Source organism: Alosa pseudoharengus, unplaced genomic scaffold (genome assembly GCF_046254945.1).
Source record: "Alosa pseudoharengus isolate Yale_2024_CS ecotype anadromous, Long Island Sound unplaced genomic scaffold, YU_APseudo_1.1 YU_APseudo_1.1_scf_11, whole genome shotgun sequence".
NCBI lineage: Eukaryota > Metazoa > Chordata > Actinopteri > Clupeiformes > Clupeidae > Alosa > Alosa pseudoharengus.
In genome coordinates this window covers 17,041,818-17,056,871 of record NW_027468576.1, presented here as the reverse complement: position 1 = coordinate 17,056,871, position 15,054 = coordinate 17,041,818, and the positions used below count along the sequence as shown (strand labels likewise).

At 49.0% G+C, this 15,054-nt stretch overlaps 1 protein-coding gene across 11 annotated transcripts in view; it reads left to right on the top strand.

The window, feature by feature from the left end:
- Positions 1-13,508, top strand: part of fryl (furry homolog, like) — a 109,073-nt gene extending 95,565 nt beyond the window's left edge. For 8 of the 11 annotated variants that reach the window (XM_076278175.1, XM_076278170.1, XM_076278168.1 and 5 more), the window contains 9 exons: positions 1,505-1,950; positions 4,283-4,490; positions 4,792-4,941; positions 5,640-5,738; positions 6,796-6,864; positions 8,974-8,991; positions 10,627-10,737; positions 12,073-12,272; positions 13,026-13,508. In XM_076278175.1, the coding sequence (XP_076134290.1) occupies positions 1,505-1,950; positions 4,283-4,490; positions 4,792-4,941; positions 5,640-5,738; positions 6,796-6,864; positions 8,974-8,991; positions 10,627-10,737; positions 12,073-12,272; positions 13,026-13,407 (1,683 nt within the window). In that variant the 3' untranslated portion in view covers positions 13,408-13,508. The remainder of the gene's footprint in view (positions 1-1,504; positions 1,951-4,282; positions 4,491-4,791; positions 4,942-5,639; positions 5,739-6,795; positions 6,865-8,973; positions 8,992-10,626; positions 10,738-12,072; positions 12,273-13,025) is intronic. The other 3 variants (XM_076278177.1, XM_076278172.1, XM_076278169.1) reach the window with 1 other exon arrangement.
- The last annotated feature ends 1,546 nt before the right edge of the window (positions 13,509-15,054 follow it).

Sequence of the window (15,054 nt, the reverse complement as noted above, 5' to 3'; positions counted from 1 at the left end):
CCCTAAAAGCTTTCCGTAATACTGTGCGGCGCTTTGGCCATCCGCCACAGCCCTGCCTCCTGTTAATGCATTAGACTCTTAAATAAGGTAAAGAGAGAGGGATGGTGGGGAGGAGGAGGAGAACAAGACAACACGAGGGTTTTCAATTAGACTTTCTCTCTGCCCCCCCCCATCCTCCTTTTTCTTTCTCCCTCTCTCTCCTCCCACTCTGTTTCTCTCCACTCATCTCATTTCTCTCCCTTTCCCTGCCCCTCCTCTCTCTTATTTTCTTTCTTTCTCTCTCTCTCTTTCTCTCCACCCTCCCTCTGTATCCTCTCTCTCTCTCTCTCTGTCTCTTTCTTTCTTTCTCTCTCCCCCCCCTCCTTCTGTTTCTCTCCACTCATCTTATTTCTCTTCTGCTCTCACCCCCTCATCAGTATAGTGTGTGCTTAGCATACCCCCCCCCCCCCAACCCCTTCGGAAAGCTTAAATGAAACATTTAGGGAGGGAGGGAGGGGGGATGAGACCACGGTGTTCCGGAAACCTGGCACTGGAAGCCTTGGGGGGAGGGGTTTGGAGGGGTCCGTAGTTTATTGCTGTCCTGACGTCTCTGATACAAGCGTCATTGCTTTACTGTCCCCTCACCGTTTTTTGTGAAATAAATCTCTGTTTTATGGCTGGCTGCAGCGGTCTCTCTGAAACACTGCTTCTTAGTGAGTCACGCCACGCTCTTCAATTAAGAAACGTGGCTGTAATGTCATTCAAGATGTGGCCCTCGTCTCGAATTGGACCGATGAATGGATCCATTGAGTGATTGATAGACACGCGTGGTACAAGTGAAGTGGGTTTAATTGGCTACGTTTCACACCAGCTATATGGTGCAGTCGTCTTAACTGGTTTGGTTTACAACACACCTCCCAGCGAAGCCAGCCACGCCAGTAGCCACAAATCTCTTTTTTTTCCCCTCTCTCTCCTCTAACAGGCTTTTCTCACCCCGTGTCAGATCCTGGCGATGTCATGGTTTTATTAGCCCACAGGTGACCACTGGAGGTCTCAAGCACACCAAGCCCACAGATTGATTCAAAGCCCCCCATTTATTGATTCGCACATTTCCCAACAGAAACACAATCTTTGGAATGGCATATCCATCTCATGAATTGTGATGTTTTAATGGTCCCTCTGTGATATTAAGGCCCAGCGTTATGATCAGGAGTGGTCAATCCACCCGTGTATGTTTCTCCGTTAGTGTCCATACATCTTGGGTGGAATGTTCAAGAATCTGCTATGTAAGCATTAGGGGCAGTTATGGACATATGAAAAAAGAAACGTCATAAAAAATTAAATGAAGTGCGTGCTTGACTACATGTGTTTTGTATTAAATTAATGTGATTCTGGATGCATTATTCACATGCCTACTGTATTTGCCTATTACTGCAGGGCTGAACACATGTATAGAAAATCTGACACTGTTTTGAATCTGTGTCCCCTTGTCTATTTGTGTGTGTATGTGTTTGTGTGTGTGCAGGATGCGGTGAGTGTGACTGCGGCCGACGAGCTGAGCAGCAGTGTGAGCGAGGACACAGGCTTCGGGAGCGTGCCGCCGCTGCCCTCCGACGTGACTGAGCTCTGCTGCGACTCGTCCCTGCCCGACTCCCAGGACCCCCACGACGAGCTGGACCCGGCCCCCCCTCCCCCGCCGGCCATCGACAGCCCGCCGGGGTCCCTCTGTGAGGTGGAGGAGGACGAGGGCGGGGGGCCCACCTCTCTGCCCATGCCCATCGTGCCCCTGCCAGCGCCGCCCGTCCCGGTAGCCGCGTCCCTGCCGCCGCCGCCGGAGCTGCTGCCCGCCAACCTGGGCTCGCTAGCCGACAGCCCGGCGGGGTCGGTGTGCGAGGACGACGTAACGATGGCACTGAAGGAGCTGGACGAGCGCTGCGAGGAGGAGGAGGCCGACTTCTCCAGCATGTCCAGGTAAGCAGGGCAACCATGACGACGATGCTCTGTCCAACTCCGTCACATGACGACCGAGTCAAGCGGTCAAGAGAACGTTTGGAAAGCGGGGAGTTCTGCTCAAATCAAATTAACAGTGATTTCCTGCCTACTGGTCCAGCCATTGATCCTGCTTGCGTAGCTACTCTGGTGCACAATTGATGCTGCCTTCTATTTTATTGCAGTTGCATGCTAATGTTGGTAATCAGGGAAGACATATGCCCATAAGTATGTGCCCAAAAATCCAGCCACCCGGAAATGTGATAATGTACAGTAGCTTTTGGCAGAGTATGATTTTAATGTTCTCTTTAAAAAAGTAAAACTCAGCTCTGCTCAAAGACGTGACTGCGGTATCAGTGCCAATACACCACTGTTTTTTATTTGAAACATTAACATAATAAGTGGAGGGTGTCTGATAGGTTTGTAGTGCACATGTGTCGAAGTGAATTGAGTCATTTATCTGTGTCACGCCTGTAAGAATTGAGGGTTAAGTAGCTGTGGACTGGTTCATAGTCAAGGCTCTCTCTTGGTCTTATTGTGGGTGATTTATTAGCAGGTTTATTAGCATGCTGTGTTCAACACTTCAGTGGCACCAGGGGAGTTGTAGAATCCGTAAGGGTTGTGTGTGTGTGTGCGTGTGATTAAGTGCGTTGGTTGTTTTAGATGAACATTGAATACCTCGTCTGTGTCCTCACGCCAAGACACTTTCTCCATCGGAGAAAGCTCTCGGGAAAATTTGTCTTGCCTCAGAAACTTCTCACGGCAGGTATTAGGCAGGCGGTTTTTAAGAACTTGCGTCCCAGGGCTGTGACAAGGGGCTGGAGGAGAGGACACGATGGGTGGAGGGGTGGATGGATGGGTAGGGTGGCGAGTGTGGGCAGTGATGGGTGAGCTCATAGCTGGCTCAGGCCCCCCCCCTTGGCTCTGTCTGCGGCTCTGCCAGAGGGGTAGAGGGTGGCAGGGGAGGCCTAGCCACCAGGACGCCTGTTTGAAGGTGGGCCAGCTTCAGCTCCTCCTCTCAGTGGCCAGACTTCCAGCTGAAGGTGGGCCAGCACTGGAGAAAGGACATTGGCACTCATTTAATTAAGACTGGCTGAAAAGGGTACACACACACACACACTCTCACACACACACACACACACACACACACACACACACACACACACACACACACACACACACACACACACACACACACACACTCACACTCACACTCACACACCCACCCAGGTCTTAAATGGTCTTCTGTTTTATTACAGTATATAACCCTTATTCACAGATAATGCCCACCTTTTTCTTTTCTTTTTTAGGTAAAAACATACACTTATCTCACACTCACACACACACACACACACATTCTCATACACACTTGACAGGGGCCGTTAATTTTGGAGCAGAGAGGGCCGGTGCGTGATTGATTTGCTGGTTGAGATGGCTGCTTTCCAATTGATTCTCCCTCTGAAAACAGAAGTCCTTTAGTTAATGGAAGTGTGTGTGAGTGTGAGAGAGAGAGAGGGAGAAAGAGGAGTGAGTTTGAGAGGGGTTCAGGGAAAGTGTGTGTGTGTGGGAGGGAAGCTGCGCTGGGGGTAGTTGGGGCCTTGGCAGAGCTGCGTGGTTGAGATCCTCTGTGCAGATAGACAGCAGCCGTGGCAGCAGTAGCAGCGCTAGCATTTGGGGCACTAGCGCAGCGGGCTAGCACAGCAGGGGCACAACACATCACAGAGAGAGCGAGGGAGGAGGGGGAGAGAGAGAGAGAGAGAGAGAGAGGGGAAGTCTGAGCGAGGGAGTGAGGGGGAAAAAGAGAGGGACAGGGAATGCAGCGGAGAGAGGAGTGAAAAAATGAAGGTGAAGACGAAGACCGTGGCTTCCAAGCCCCTGAGCAGCGCAGGCTTTCGATTCTTGTACTCCGTGTGCTTCATCAAGTTCTTCGGCCCCACAGGCCTGTGAGTACACATCCGCGCGTGTGCGTGTGTGTGCGCGTGCGTTGTGTGTGTGTGTGTGTGTGTGTGCGTGTGTGTGCGTGTGCGTGGAGGGAGCGAGATGGGGAGCAGCCGTGTGCTTTTTTTAACGTCCCGTGCCTCTGCAGCGGATCTTGCAGCTCGGGCACTGCAGCAGAGAATATCTGCAGTGAAAGAGAGAGAGAAAGGGAGGGAGAGAGAGAGAGAGAGAGGGACAGGGACGGTGCAGGAGGAAGCTTGCTGATCCATGTGCTTTCAGCTCAAGTTCCTGAGTGTGTGTATATACACGTGTGGGTGTGTTTGTGTGTACGTAGCTGACATGTGACCTCTGTGTGTGTGTGTGTTTCGTACTGCAGTCAAGATGAGGCTGACACAGAGGGCTTTCAGGAGACCCAGGCCTCCCCGCCTCCGTCGCCCTTTCTCTCAGCAATCCTGGCCGCCTTCCAGCCCGTAGCCTACGACGACGAGGAGGACGCCTGGCGTTGCCATGTCAACCAGATGTTGTCGGACACAGATGGGTCCTCTGCCGTCTACACTTTCCACGTGTTCTCCAGACTCTTTCAGGTGTGTACTCTCATATAAAATTTTTTTTACAGATGGTCAGAATAAACAGACAATTACGGAATGTCTTTATGACCTTAAGGCATTATATGACACATTGAATTTGTATGTAAATGTAATGTTTGTTTATGGGAAACAGCATAGTTACAGGCTTTGCTCTGTCTTTACTCCATTTTCACTGGTACTGGTCTGAAATGAGTTAGTAACAGAAAAGCAATAAAAGGCCACACTTGGCATAAATTGATTATTTTATTTGGTTTATGGGTGTTGACATCATGGGCTGTCATTGTTTTTTTTATTGCAGAGCATCCAAAGAAAGTTTGACTCCATTACCCATTCTTCTGTGCACTTCCTGGGGGAGAGGCTCCAGCGAATGGGCAACCAGTTCCTCAGCTCCCTGGAGGTCATGACCTCCTGCTCCCAGTGCCCTACTGTGCTGCTGGATGCAGAGACGGTGAGTACAGTCCAGCACAGGAGTGGACAAACACAGATCAACAGCACACACTTAAGACGGCATTATTTACATTCCGTTTATTTACTTTCCATTTATTTAAATTTGCATTTATTAATTTAGCAGACGCTTTTTTTCCATCACATGCGGATCAAAAGCTGTCACACATGGTGCAAAAGTAACTGTATAATAAAAGTTAAAACAATAATAATTATTATTGTTATTATTATAACACATTTATACACAATAATACAATTATATTTAATTATACACAATAATAATCATAATAATTATTATAATTATTATCATAACACATTTATTTATGTAGCACTTTTCAAGCATTGAGCACAAAGTGCTTTACAGAGGGAAAAACAGTAACTTTATAAGACAATGACAGTGATTGTTTGCATAAATAGTAGTCATCCGATCGTGTGTTTGTGTGTGTACATCTCATGTACAGGTACTGACGTGCAAAATCTGTGTTCATAGTATAAGCTTGTATGTGCATGTGTAATAATATACTATGTTTATTATACAGTATATTATTATATATGTTATTGTTTTGTTTGCCTTTTACTTGCTTGGATCATAATTATTAATGTGTGTATGGTATATGTGTGTGTGTGTGTGTGTGTGTGTGTGTGTGTATGGTATATGTGTGTGTGTGTGTGTGTGTGTGTGTGTGTGTGTGTGTGTTGCAGTTGGTCTCGTGTGGTCTGCTGGAGACACTCAAGTTCAGTGTGCTGGAGTTACAGGAGCACCTGGACACCTACAATGGCAAGAGAGATGCCGCCCAGCAGGTGACCCACCCCCCCTTCACACACACACACACACACACACACACAGAGACACACACACAGAGACACACACACACACACACACACACACACAGAGACACAGACACACACACTAACCCTGTTCATCAATGGAAAATGGCAGATCTATTAGATCACTTACCTCGTAAGACTAATTTTTGTAATGTTGATAAATACCTTAGCTGTGGCAGGGGCCATCTCTAAATAGCCTCGTGCTTCCTGTGTGGGGGAAATTGAGAAGGAGCGTCTGTAAATGACCTTTCCCTCCGCACACAGAGACTGCCGAGTCCGCCGCGTGCAGATAAACAGGGCGAGTAACATCGTCATCGTCATCATCGTCGTCATCACAGGCCTACACTGGATTATATTAAAGCTCTAGAGTGAATTTGGCCCCGGCCTGCTTACGTAGCGTTGGCATCATCAGTATCCACACACACACACACGCACACACACACACACACTTGCGCACAGACACGCAGATAAAAATACCCTCACCCACCCATAGCTCCCCTAAATCAGTTAGGCCAGAAGAGGGTGGGGAGGGGAGAGATAGTGCTGGACTGAGTGGGGGTTGTGGGGGTTGGGGTGTTCTGGAGACTGTTAGTGGATGAGGCAGCAGGTCTGGTAGAGGATGCCCTAGAGGATGCTTGCTCTCTCTCTCTCTCTCTCTCTCTCTTTCTCGTTCTCTCTTCTGTCTCTCTCTCTCTCTCTCTCTCTCTCTCTCTCTCGTTCTCTCTTCTTCTGTCTCTCTCTCACTCCAGCTGCAGGTCTGCCTGCGCTGTTTAATTCGCTAAGTACGGCTCGCTTATTAAATTCAACCGCCCCACCACCACCACCACCCCCCCGCCCCCACACACACACACACACACACACCAACACACTCAGGCGCACAACCACACGAGGTGCTTGCATATGCATACTGTGTGTACACACACACACACACACACACACACACACACACACACACACACACATACAGTATTTGAACATACATTACTGCAGTACTGCTCTCTAATCTCTCTCTCTCCTTCTCTCTACTCAGTGGTTGGACAACTGCAGGAAGACTTTTGGTGATAAAGACAGCAGCCATCGGCCCAACACACAGGCTCAGGTAAGGACTCCACACACACACACACACACACACACACACAAATTCAAATGCTGATGTAATGTGTAGTTGTTACCTGTTTAGTCTGCATTGTGTGGTTGGCTCTAGCTACTGTCACCTGGATACCACCCAGGTCCATCTAACTACACACAGCCTTCTCACCTGACACACCACGCCGCTGCCTCTTTCTCGCTCTCCCTGTCTGAACACACACACACACACACACACACACACGTATATACTTAAATCTGTTCCGACAGAATAGCCCTTCTGTAAGAGAGATGGTGGGGGCTGAGGGAAGTAGGCCAGTCAGTATCAGTTCAGAGTTGCGATGGAGAAAAGGTGGTGGTGGAGAAGATGGCAAAAGTGGAGAAAGCAGCGTTTGCCGTCATGGTTGTGTGCATGTGAGGCTGTAGACCACAAAGGTCCACATCACTGCACACAGCACAGTCAACAGGGCATAGACATGTTATAGGGCGGTAAAAACAAGACTGTCATACAATCAAACATGCACACACACATACACACAGACACACACACACTATCTCCTATACACACACTTAGAGACGGCCATAAATCTTTTCTGGAATCTGCCGTCTGTGAGATGGATTCTACCTGCCTTTGCTGGAGCAGGATTTACACACACAGGGGTCAAGGGGCGTCTAGTGGTTGATGAGGGGTCCGCTATTACCCGCAGTCCTTCTGCCCCTTCCATCTATAGAGGTCAGCTGGGGTTATTTCCCATCGAGAGCCCAGCCAGAGTGTGCACACACACACACACACACACACACACACACACACACACACACACACCGTTGCTGATCAATCACCACTGTATTTCCCATTTCACAGTTAGTCTGTTACTCTTTTTCAGTCCTTTCTTCTTCTTCTTCTTCTTTTGGACGTTTTCATCTCTGTCTTTTTCTTATTTGCTTGCTCCCTTGCCCTGTTCCTCTCTCCATCCATTTATTTCTTTCTTCTCTCTTTGTCTTCTTCATCTATTCTTCCCTCCCTTCCTCCCTCCCTCCCTCCCTCCCTCCCTCCCTCTCTCTCGGGCTTGTTATCTCTCCTGTCAGAGGAGCTGTATGCTGATGATGTATGAGCCTCTGAGATTCATATCCTGTCAATCTGTCATCAGCACAGCCACCAGGATGCCACACACACACACACGCACACAGTGACACACAGACAAGCCCACTTACAAATACACACTTATACACACTCACACGTACACACATATAGACACTTGCACACACACACACACTGCGTATAATTGTGTCTGTTTGTGCGCATATGTCAAACAGTGCAGTGTGCAATTCAAACACACAAACTATCAATATCCTCCAGGCTTTCCGTTACTGAGGCCATCTGTACTCGTTTTCTTGTTTCCGTTCCCATTCCACCTCTCCCCTCCCTCCCCCTGTCTCTGTATCAGCTCATCCCCCTCCTCTCCTCTCCTCTCTACTCCTCTGTTTTACGTTCCATTTGGGCGATCTCTCTCTCTCTTTCTCTTTCTTTCTTTCTTTCTCTCTTTCTTTCTCTCCCTCTCTCAAAACCAATTTTTTTTCACTGTTGGGCCAAGCATGGGTTTGAAACTGACCGGAATGTGTTTGAACTTTTGCGTTTCTGAAATGTTGAATATAACCTTAGAAATGGTGTCAGAGCTCATGCAGAACTGCTGAAGGGTATACATATACACACACACACACACACACACACACACACACACACACACATGCAGGTATCTGCTTCAACCATCAGTATGACTCCTCAGAGCCTCACTTGCACGCAGACACGACCAGGCTGGGTTTCGGGCATGCTCACACTGATGTCACACAGTATCAACTGATGAATACTGTTATCACTGTTCTCTTGCTTTTGCTCTCTCTCTTTCTCTCTACCTCTCTCTCTCTACCTCTCTCTCTCTCTCTCTTTCTCTCTCTATCCCTCATTCTGAGGCCAGTGTATCATGGTGTCATGGTTGCAGTGCTGCAATGTGATATGCTCGCTAATTCTTGCTCTTCTCTCCTCCTTTTTTCTGTGTGTGTTTTCTGTGTGTGTGTGTGTTGTGTTCTTTTTATGTGTTTGTGACCTGCTCTCCCTCTTGCTTAGCAAATGGAAATATTAGCAGTAAGTGGCTCTTGTGTTTTTAGAATCTCCCCAACCCCCCCCCCCCCCCCCTAACATTCATGTTGCCGAGGCAACAGACTGACAACATTCCATCCATCCACCCCACTTCACCTCCTTGGCATTACCTGATCATCTGTGTTGTAGCATTTGTGCGTGCACATGAGCGCTAGTATGTATGTGCATGTCCTCCAGCCATCATGCACGCAGCCCTGTTGAGTACGCAGTATGCACGCGCACGGATCTGCCGTCTCCATCCATACCCATCGCAGCGCATAACTTTCACACCCTCTGCCCACGGCCTCCCAAGGGGGGGGACCCATCCCTGCTCTTTGTGAGCCACCATCCTGCAAACTTGAATTGCTCTTGTCAAGCACATATTGCTCCTACTGATCCTTAATGACTTGCTGTGTTCATGACTAGAATTAAATGTGTTACTTCAAACTATTTACAAAAAATACTGTTCTAATGTTCTTATTTAGAGTGTTAGAATTGCCCTCAAAGGTTCACAGTGGAACCATTTTTGTAATTGGGGAGCTCTTTCTTAGGGCTCTGTGGTAGAACTGTGGTTCTACTAAGAGCACTGTCCTGACAAAAATGGTTCTTCAGAGGTTCTTTGCTGATTAATTGATAGCACAAGGAGCTACAGAATAGTTGTATCTAGAATGATTTGTGCGAGCGTTTTTGGGAGGCCTTTTTAACCTCTCTTCCAAAGGGAAATTAAAGAGCTGTATACAGGAATGTAGGACTCCGCCCAATCTCTTTAGGAGGGTGCCTCCCTAAGAGCAGGGTTGACCACTCCAGTCTTAACCTGAACCAAAGCAACCCCTGCCCAGTCATTAACACTCATGCATCACATACGAATCATGCTCTTTGACCTCCGCCTCCGCCTTAACTGGGTTTTTCCTCTCTCATCACTGAAACTTCCCAGCAGCCTCTGCTCCTGCGTAACATTCACACAGTGGAGGTGGTGTGCCCATGGTCAGGGTTAGGACACATACGGGCTTAAGGAATGATGGTGGTCCTGGCGGTTTTTACATTAGGGTTCCCACCCTCAATCCATCCATCTATCTATCCATCTATCTATCCATCTATCTATCCCTGCATGCATGCACATCCCTCCATCCCCTCCACCCTGTCTGTTCTTTTCGCTCTCTCCTCTGAGGCGACTGAGCCGTGCGGCATCCCGCTCCCCACCCAGTGGCTGCGCGTGGGGCAGAGTCCAGCCAAGCACAGCTAGGCGCAGTGGAATGCTAGCTAGATGCCTGTGCTCAAGTTGACTGGCCGTCCAGGGACATTTGGGGTGCGAGTTGTTAGGGGTGGTCTAGGGTCTCTAGGGGGGGGGGGGGCCTGTTTGGCCAGGAAGAAGTCCGGCGGGTGACGTGGCACGGCGTGAAACCCTGCTCCTCTATAACCCTTTCATCTCTTCACCGCCGTCGCTAACCCTGGCATCCATCCATCCATCCATCCAGTCATGTAACTGTGTGTGCCACGTGGGCTGGACCCCTGCTGACATCTGATGTTTTTGTTTCTCCTGCTTTCCTACGGTCCTTCTATTTCTTCTTTCTTTTTTCTATCTTTTTTCTTTCTTTGTTTTTTTCTCTCTTTCTCGCTCTCCTTCTTTCTCTCTGTCTGTAGGAGCTGGAGCTTTGCCGGCGGCTGTACAAGCTGCATTTCCAGCTCCTGCTGCTGTTCCAGGCCTACTGCAAGCTCATCAGCAGGGTGGACACAATCAAGAGAGAGGCAGAGGTAGGCACCAAGCACTAGCACTGCACACACACACACACACACACACACACACACACACACACACACACACACACACACACCAGCTTTTGCGCATTTTTGATCCTTTGTGTGTCTACCTGTATGTCTCCTACATACACATACACACATATACACACACACACACACACATACACGCACATGTACACTACACATACACACACTCATGCACGCTCTTTGATAGTTCCTCAGAGGGAAGTGGAGGTGACTCAGTGTTTAATTGGGCTTCAGGTTGTCGAAGGGAAGCGAGTGAGACAGGCAGACAGTCTGAATTACACCCTGGTCCTCTGATGGAGCAGGCCAATACACACACACGCACCCACATACACACACACACACACACACACGCACACACACACGCACGCAACACTCACACAAGCCAGATCACACACACTTTACAAACTCACATCACATGCATGCTTTCTAAATACTCTCTCACACACACACACACACACACACACACACACACACGATCACGCATGCACTTTACACACACTCACAAACCCACATTCATTCACTGATTGATTCATTCGCAGTCAGTCATGTACACATACACACACTAGATCACAGACACACTATAAACACTCAAGCGCAGGTAAAAGATGAGCTCTTTTTTTCTGCATTTGGGGGACACAAACACATGAAAAGAGGAAATGGGGGGAAAAAAGTAATCTTGTATCTGGTGTTATCACTGGGAGCGCGCTCTGGTTGCCATCAGCCTGATCTCCATGCAGATGCACCGATACAGTGGAATCCAATTAGATTTGTGGTTCATACACACTCCCACATGCAGCACCATGTATCTGTCTTTTCCCATCTTTGATTAGTTAGCATTGCACAAGATGCGCACACACACACACGCACCATCTTTCTTGGGTAGCTTGGCGGGTTGCGCAGTTAGTGGGAGTCTAATGGGATTGGCTGCACTGAATCAAAGACAGTCATTTCTCGAATTTAGGGGCAGGACCAGCTATTCCAGCTAATCACTGATCAATGCTAACTGAGTTTCCTTATTCGCTCTGGTCAGGGCCAGCCTCTGTGCCAGGCTGCAGGCATGCCCTATGGAAATGTGGAGTGTGTGCATGTGTGTAGCTGAACTGCCTGCTCTTACTGAAGTTATTGCTGTGTGTGTGTGTGTAGCTGAACTGCCTGCTCTTACTTAAATGATTGCTGTGTGTGTGTGTGTGTGTGGGTATTACTGCATGCTGACCTGGATGTGCTCCCTTCTCTTTCTTTTACTCTCTTTATCTCTCTCTCTCTCTCTCTCTCTCTCTCTCTCTCTCTCTTTCTCTCTCTCAGGTGATCAACATGTCTGACGAGCTGGCCCTGCTGGAGGGCTGTCTGAAGGAGGCGGAGTTGGCGCGTGACGGACAGGAGGAGTTGAGCGTGGGCGTGGGGGAGGCGGTGCACAGCAGCACAGAGACGGCCATCCACGCGCTCATCGAGAGCCTGCGGGCACGCCACTTCAGCCAGGCCCTCACACAGGTCAAAGCCTTCAGGTGAGTCTCACTAACACACACACACACACACACAGACCACACGCAGGTCAAAGCCTTCAGGTGAGTCTCACTAACACACACACACACACACACACACACAGACCACACGCAGGTCAAAGCCTTCAGGTGAGTCTCACTAACACACACATACATACATACATACATACATACATACACACACACACACACACACACACACACACACACACACACACACACACACACACACACACACACACGCACAGACCACACACCGCACACAGAACACATACCACACACACATGTCAAAGCCTTCAAGTGAGTCTAACGAACACACACACACCTACTCCCAAACTCAACAAAGCATTAGGTTTGGTGCAGAGCCCTGGATAGCATACATAAGTGAGACCTTTCACACCATAACTGCTGACCATTAGTAAAAAGCTACTTATGGTTAATCAACTAACATTACGGCTTTGATTCAGTAGACATTAAATCCAAAGTCTATTGCTGTCGCCCTTGTGTGCTGGCGACTACATCAGTGACCCAAAAGTGTGTGGCCACACTGGTCAGTGTCTCAAGGTCTTGGAATGAAAGTGGATTTGGAGTTTATAATTGCTGTCGGATCATGAGTCATCGTCCTCTCTCTGTCTCTTTCTCCCTCATTCCCTCTTCTCTCTTTTTTTCTTTCTCTCTCTCTCCCCCTCTCTCTCTTTCTCTCTCCCTCTTCCTCTCTCCATCCCTCTCTCTGTCTCTTTCTGTTCCTGTCCTCAGGGCTCTGTGGCCCAACGACATCTTTGGCAGCGAGAAGGACGACGCGGTCCAGACGCTGCTGCACATCTACTTCCGGCACCAGACGCTGGGCCAGACGGGCTGCCTGGCGGTGGTGGGCCCCAGCCGGGACCTGTCGCAGGCCAGCGGCCGCCTCATGGAGCTCAACCTGCAGATCCGCGAGGCGCTGCGCCAGGCCCACACGTGCCCGGCGCTCGGCCCCCCCCACACGCAGGTGCAGACCCAACCCCAGGACCAGGACCCGACCCGCGTCCAGAGGGACACGGGGATCCAACCTCAGACCCCCCATATCCAGCCCCCGCCAGAGACTCGGATCGAGGACCCCTTGGAGACGCACACGACGGTGCTCAGCACTGGCCTGTGAGGCGGGGCGGCGCGGGACGCTGCGGCGTAGCGCGGACTGGACGTAGGGGACTGCTGCCTCGCCCCACCCCCACCTCCAGGGTCCTCTCCATCCCACCAACCCCCCCCCCCCCCCACTACTCTCTGCACACCTGCACTTGGCAACCTGGGGGGGGGGGGGTGGGTTGTGGGGAAGAGCAAGGAGGGAGTAAGCGTCTGAGAGGAGGAGGGGTGGATGGGGGGGGGGGGGGTGGGAGCGGTCCCGTGGGTGGAGACTGGAGACGTCATTTTAAAGGGCTAAAAGGATGTGAGGGGGATGAACTCAACTCGCTCATGTAGAAAATGCGCAAGTGTCGCTCTTTCCATTCTTCTTCTCTCTCTCTCTTCTCTCTTCTTTTTCTCCACCCGAAAAATAAGCTGACCTCGCTTGGAAGAAGTTAAAAAATAAAAATAAAAAAAAAACATTCTGCTGCAATAACTACTCGTGAGATGGTGACGGGAGGTGGTGTACGGAAGGCCAGAGGCAGATGATGCTGAACTGGAAATGCTTCTCTTTCGTGCAGAATGACCTGTGAGCAGCCTTCCTTGAGAACGGCCGGTGGGCTTTCGGTGGCCCACAATGCACTGTGCCGGCGAACTGAGCACGCAAGGTGTGGTCGCCATGGAGATGGCGTGAAGAAGAAGTGGTGCAAGCAGGAATCCCTGTCACGTTGAACTCATAATCAAACATAATATTAAGAAACGAAAAGGAAAAATATATATACGAATAATTAAAAACAAGGTTTCAAATGCATGCTTGAAAGAGAAAGCACTGCAAGACATATTTTTGGAGAAATGTATTTTTTATTAGAGCTAACATCTTAGGATGTAAACATTAGGGATATTTAATGTGTAATTGTAAGCTGGGGGAAAGGGCAGCTCTCGCCCTCAGGGTGCTGTATAAAGAGAAATTTATCTGTTCACTTTACGGACCACCCCTCCCCCGCATCCCCCAGAGTCTGGGAAACACCAAGCCTTTGCTTAGTCGCTCTAACAACAGCAACGAAAAAGAAACTCTTACCCTGTTACCAAATAAGTAGCTGCCTTTAGAAACCATAGATATCCGTGTGTGTGTGCACGGATGTGTGTGTCTACGTGTGCCTGTGTGTGTGTGAGAGAGAGAGAGAGATTTTGTTTGTGTGATCGCACAGACGCATGTGCTTGTGTTGGCGATACAGGTTTTGTTCCTAAAGGCATATTTACATATAAACACACACACATGCACATACACATACACCGATTGAAATGTGCGCGCGCACACACAACCACACACATAGAGTAAGTGCTAAAACTGGCTGCAACTCATTATGGAAATATCAATAACTTATTTTACTCTGTATATATTTTAGAAAAAATTGTATAGTGTAAAAGCAGTATTTTTCCCTTGTACATTTGTGTAATGCACTGTTAAAGCAGAATAGAGTATGAAGCTAACGCAAAAAAATAAAAAATAAAACAAATACGCAAGAATTGAATAAGAGACCAGATATAACAATCACTAACAAATCCTCTTTACCATTCTACTATGTTGGCAACTGAAACTTTTCTCCCCGAAAGAACTGGCCTTGGCCTGGGCGAGTGGTCATCCACAGAGAGGGCACTGACAGAGGTCAGAGTGCAAAGGTCGTCG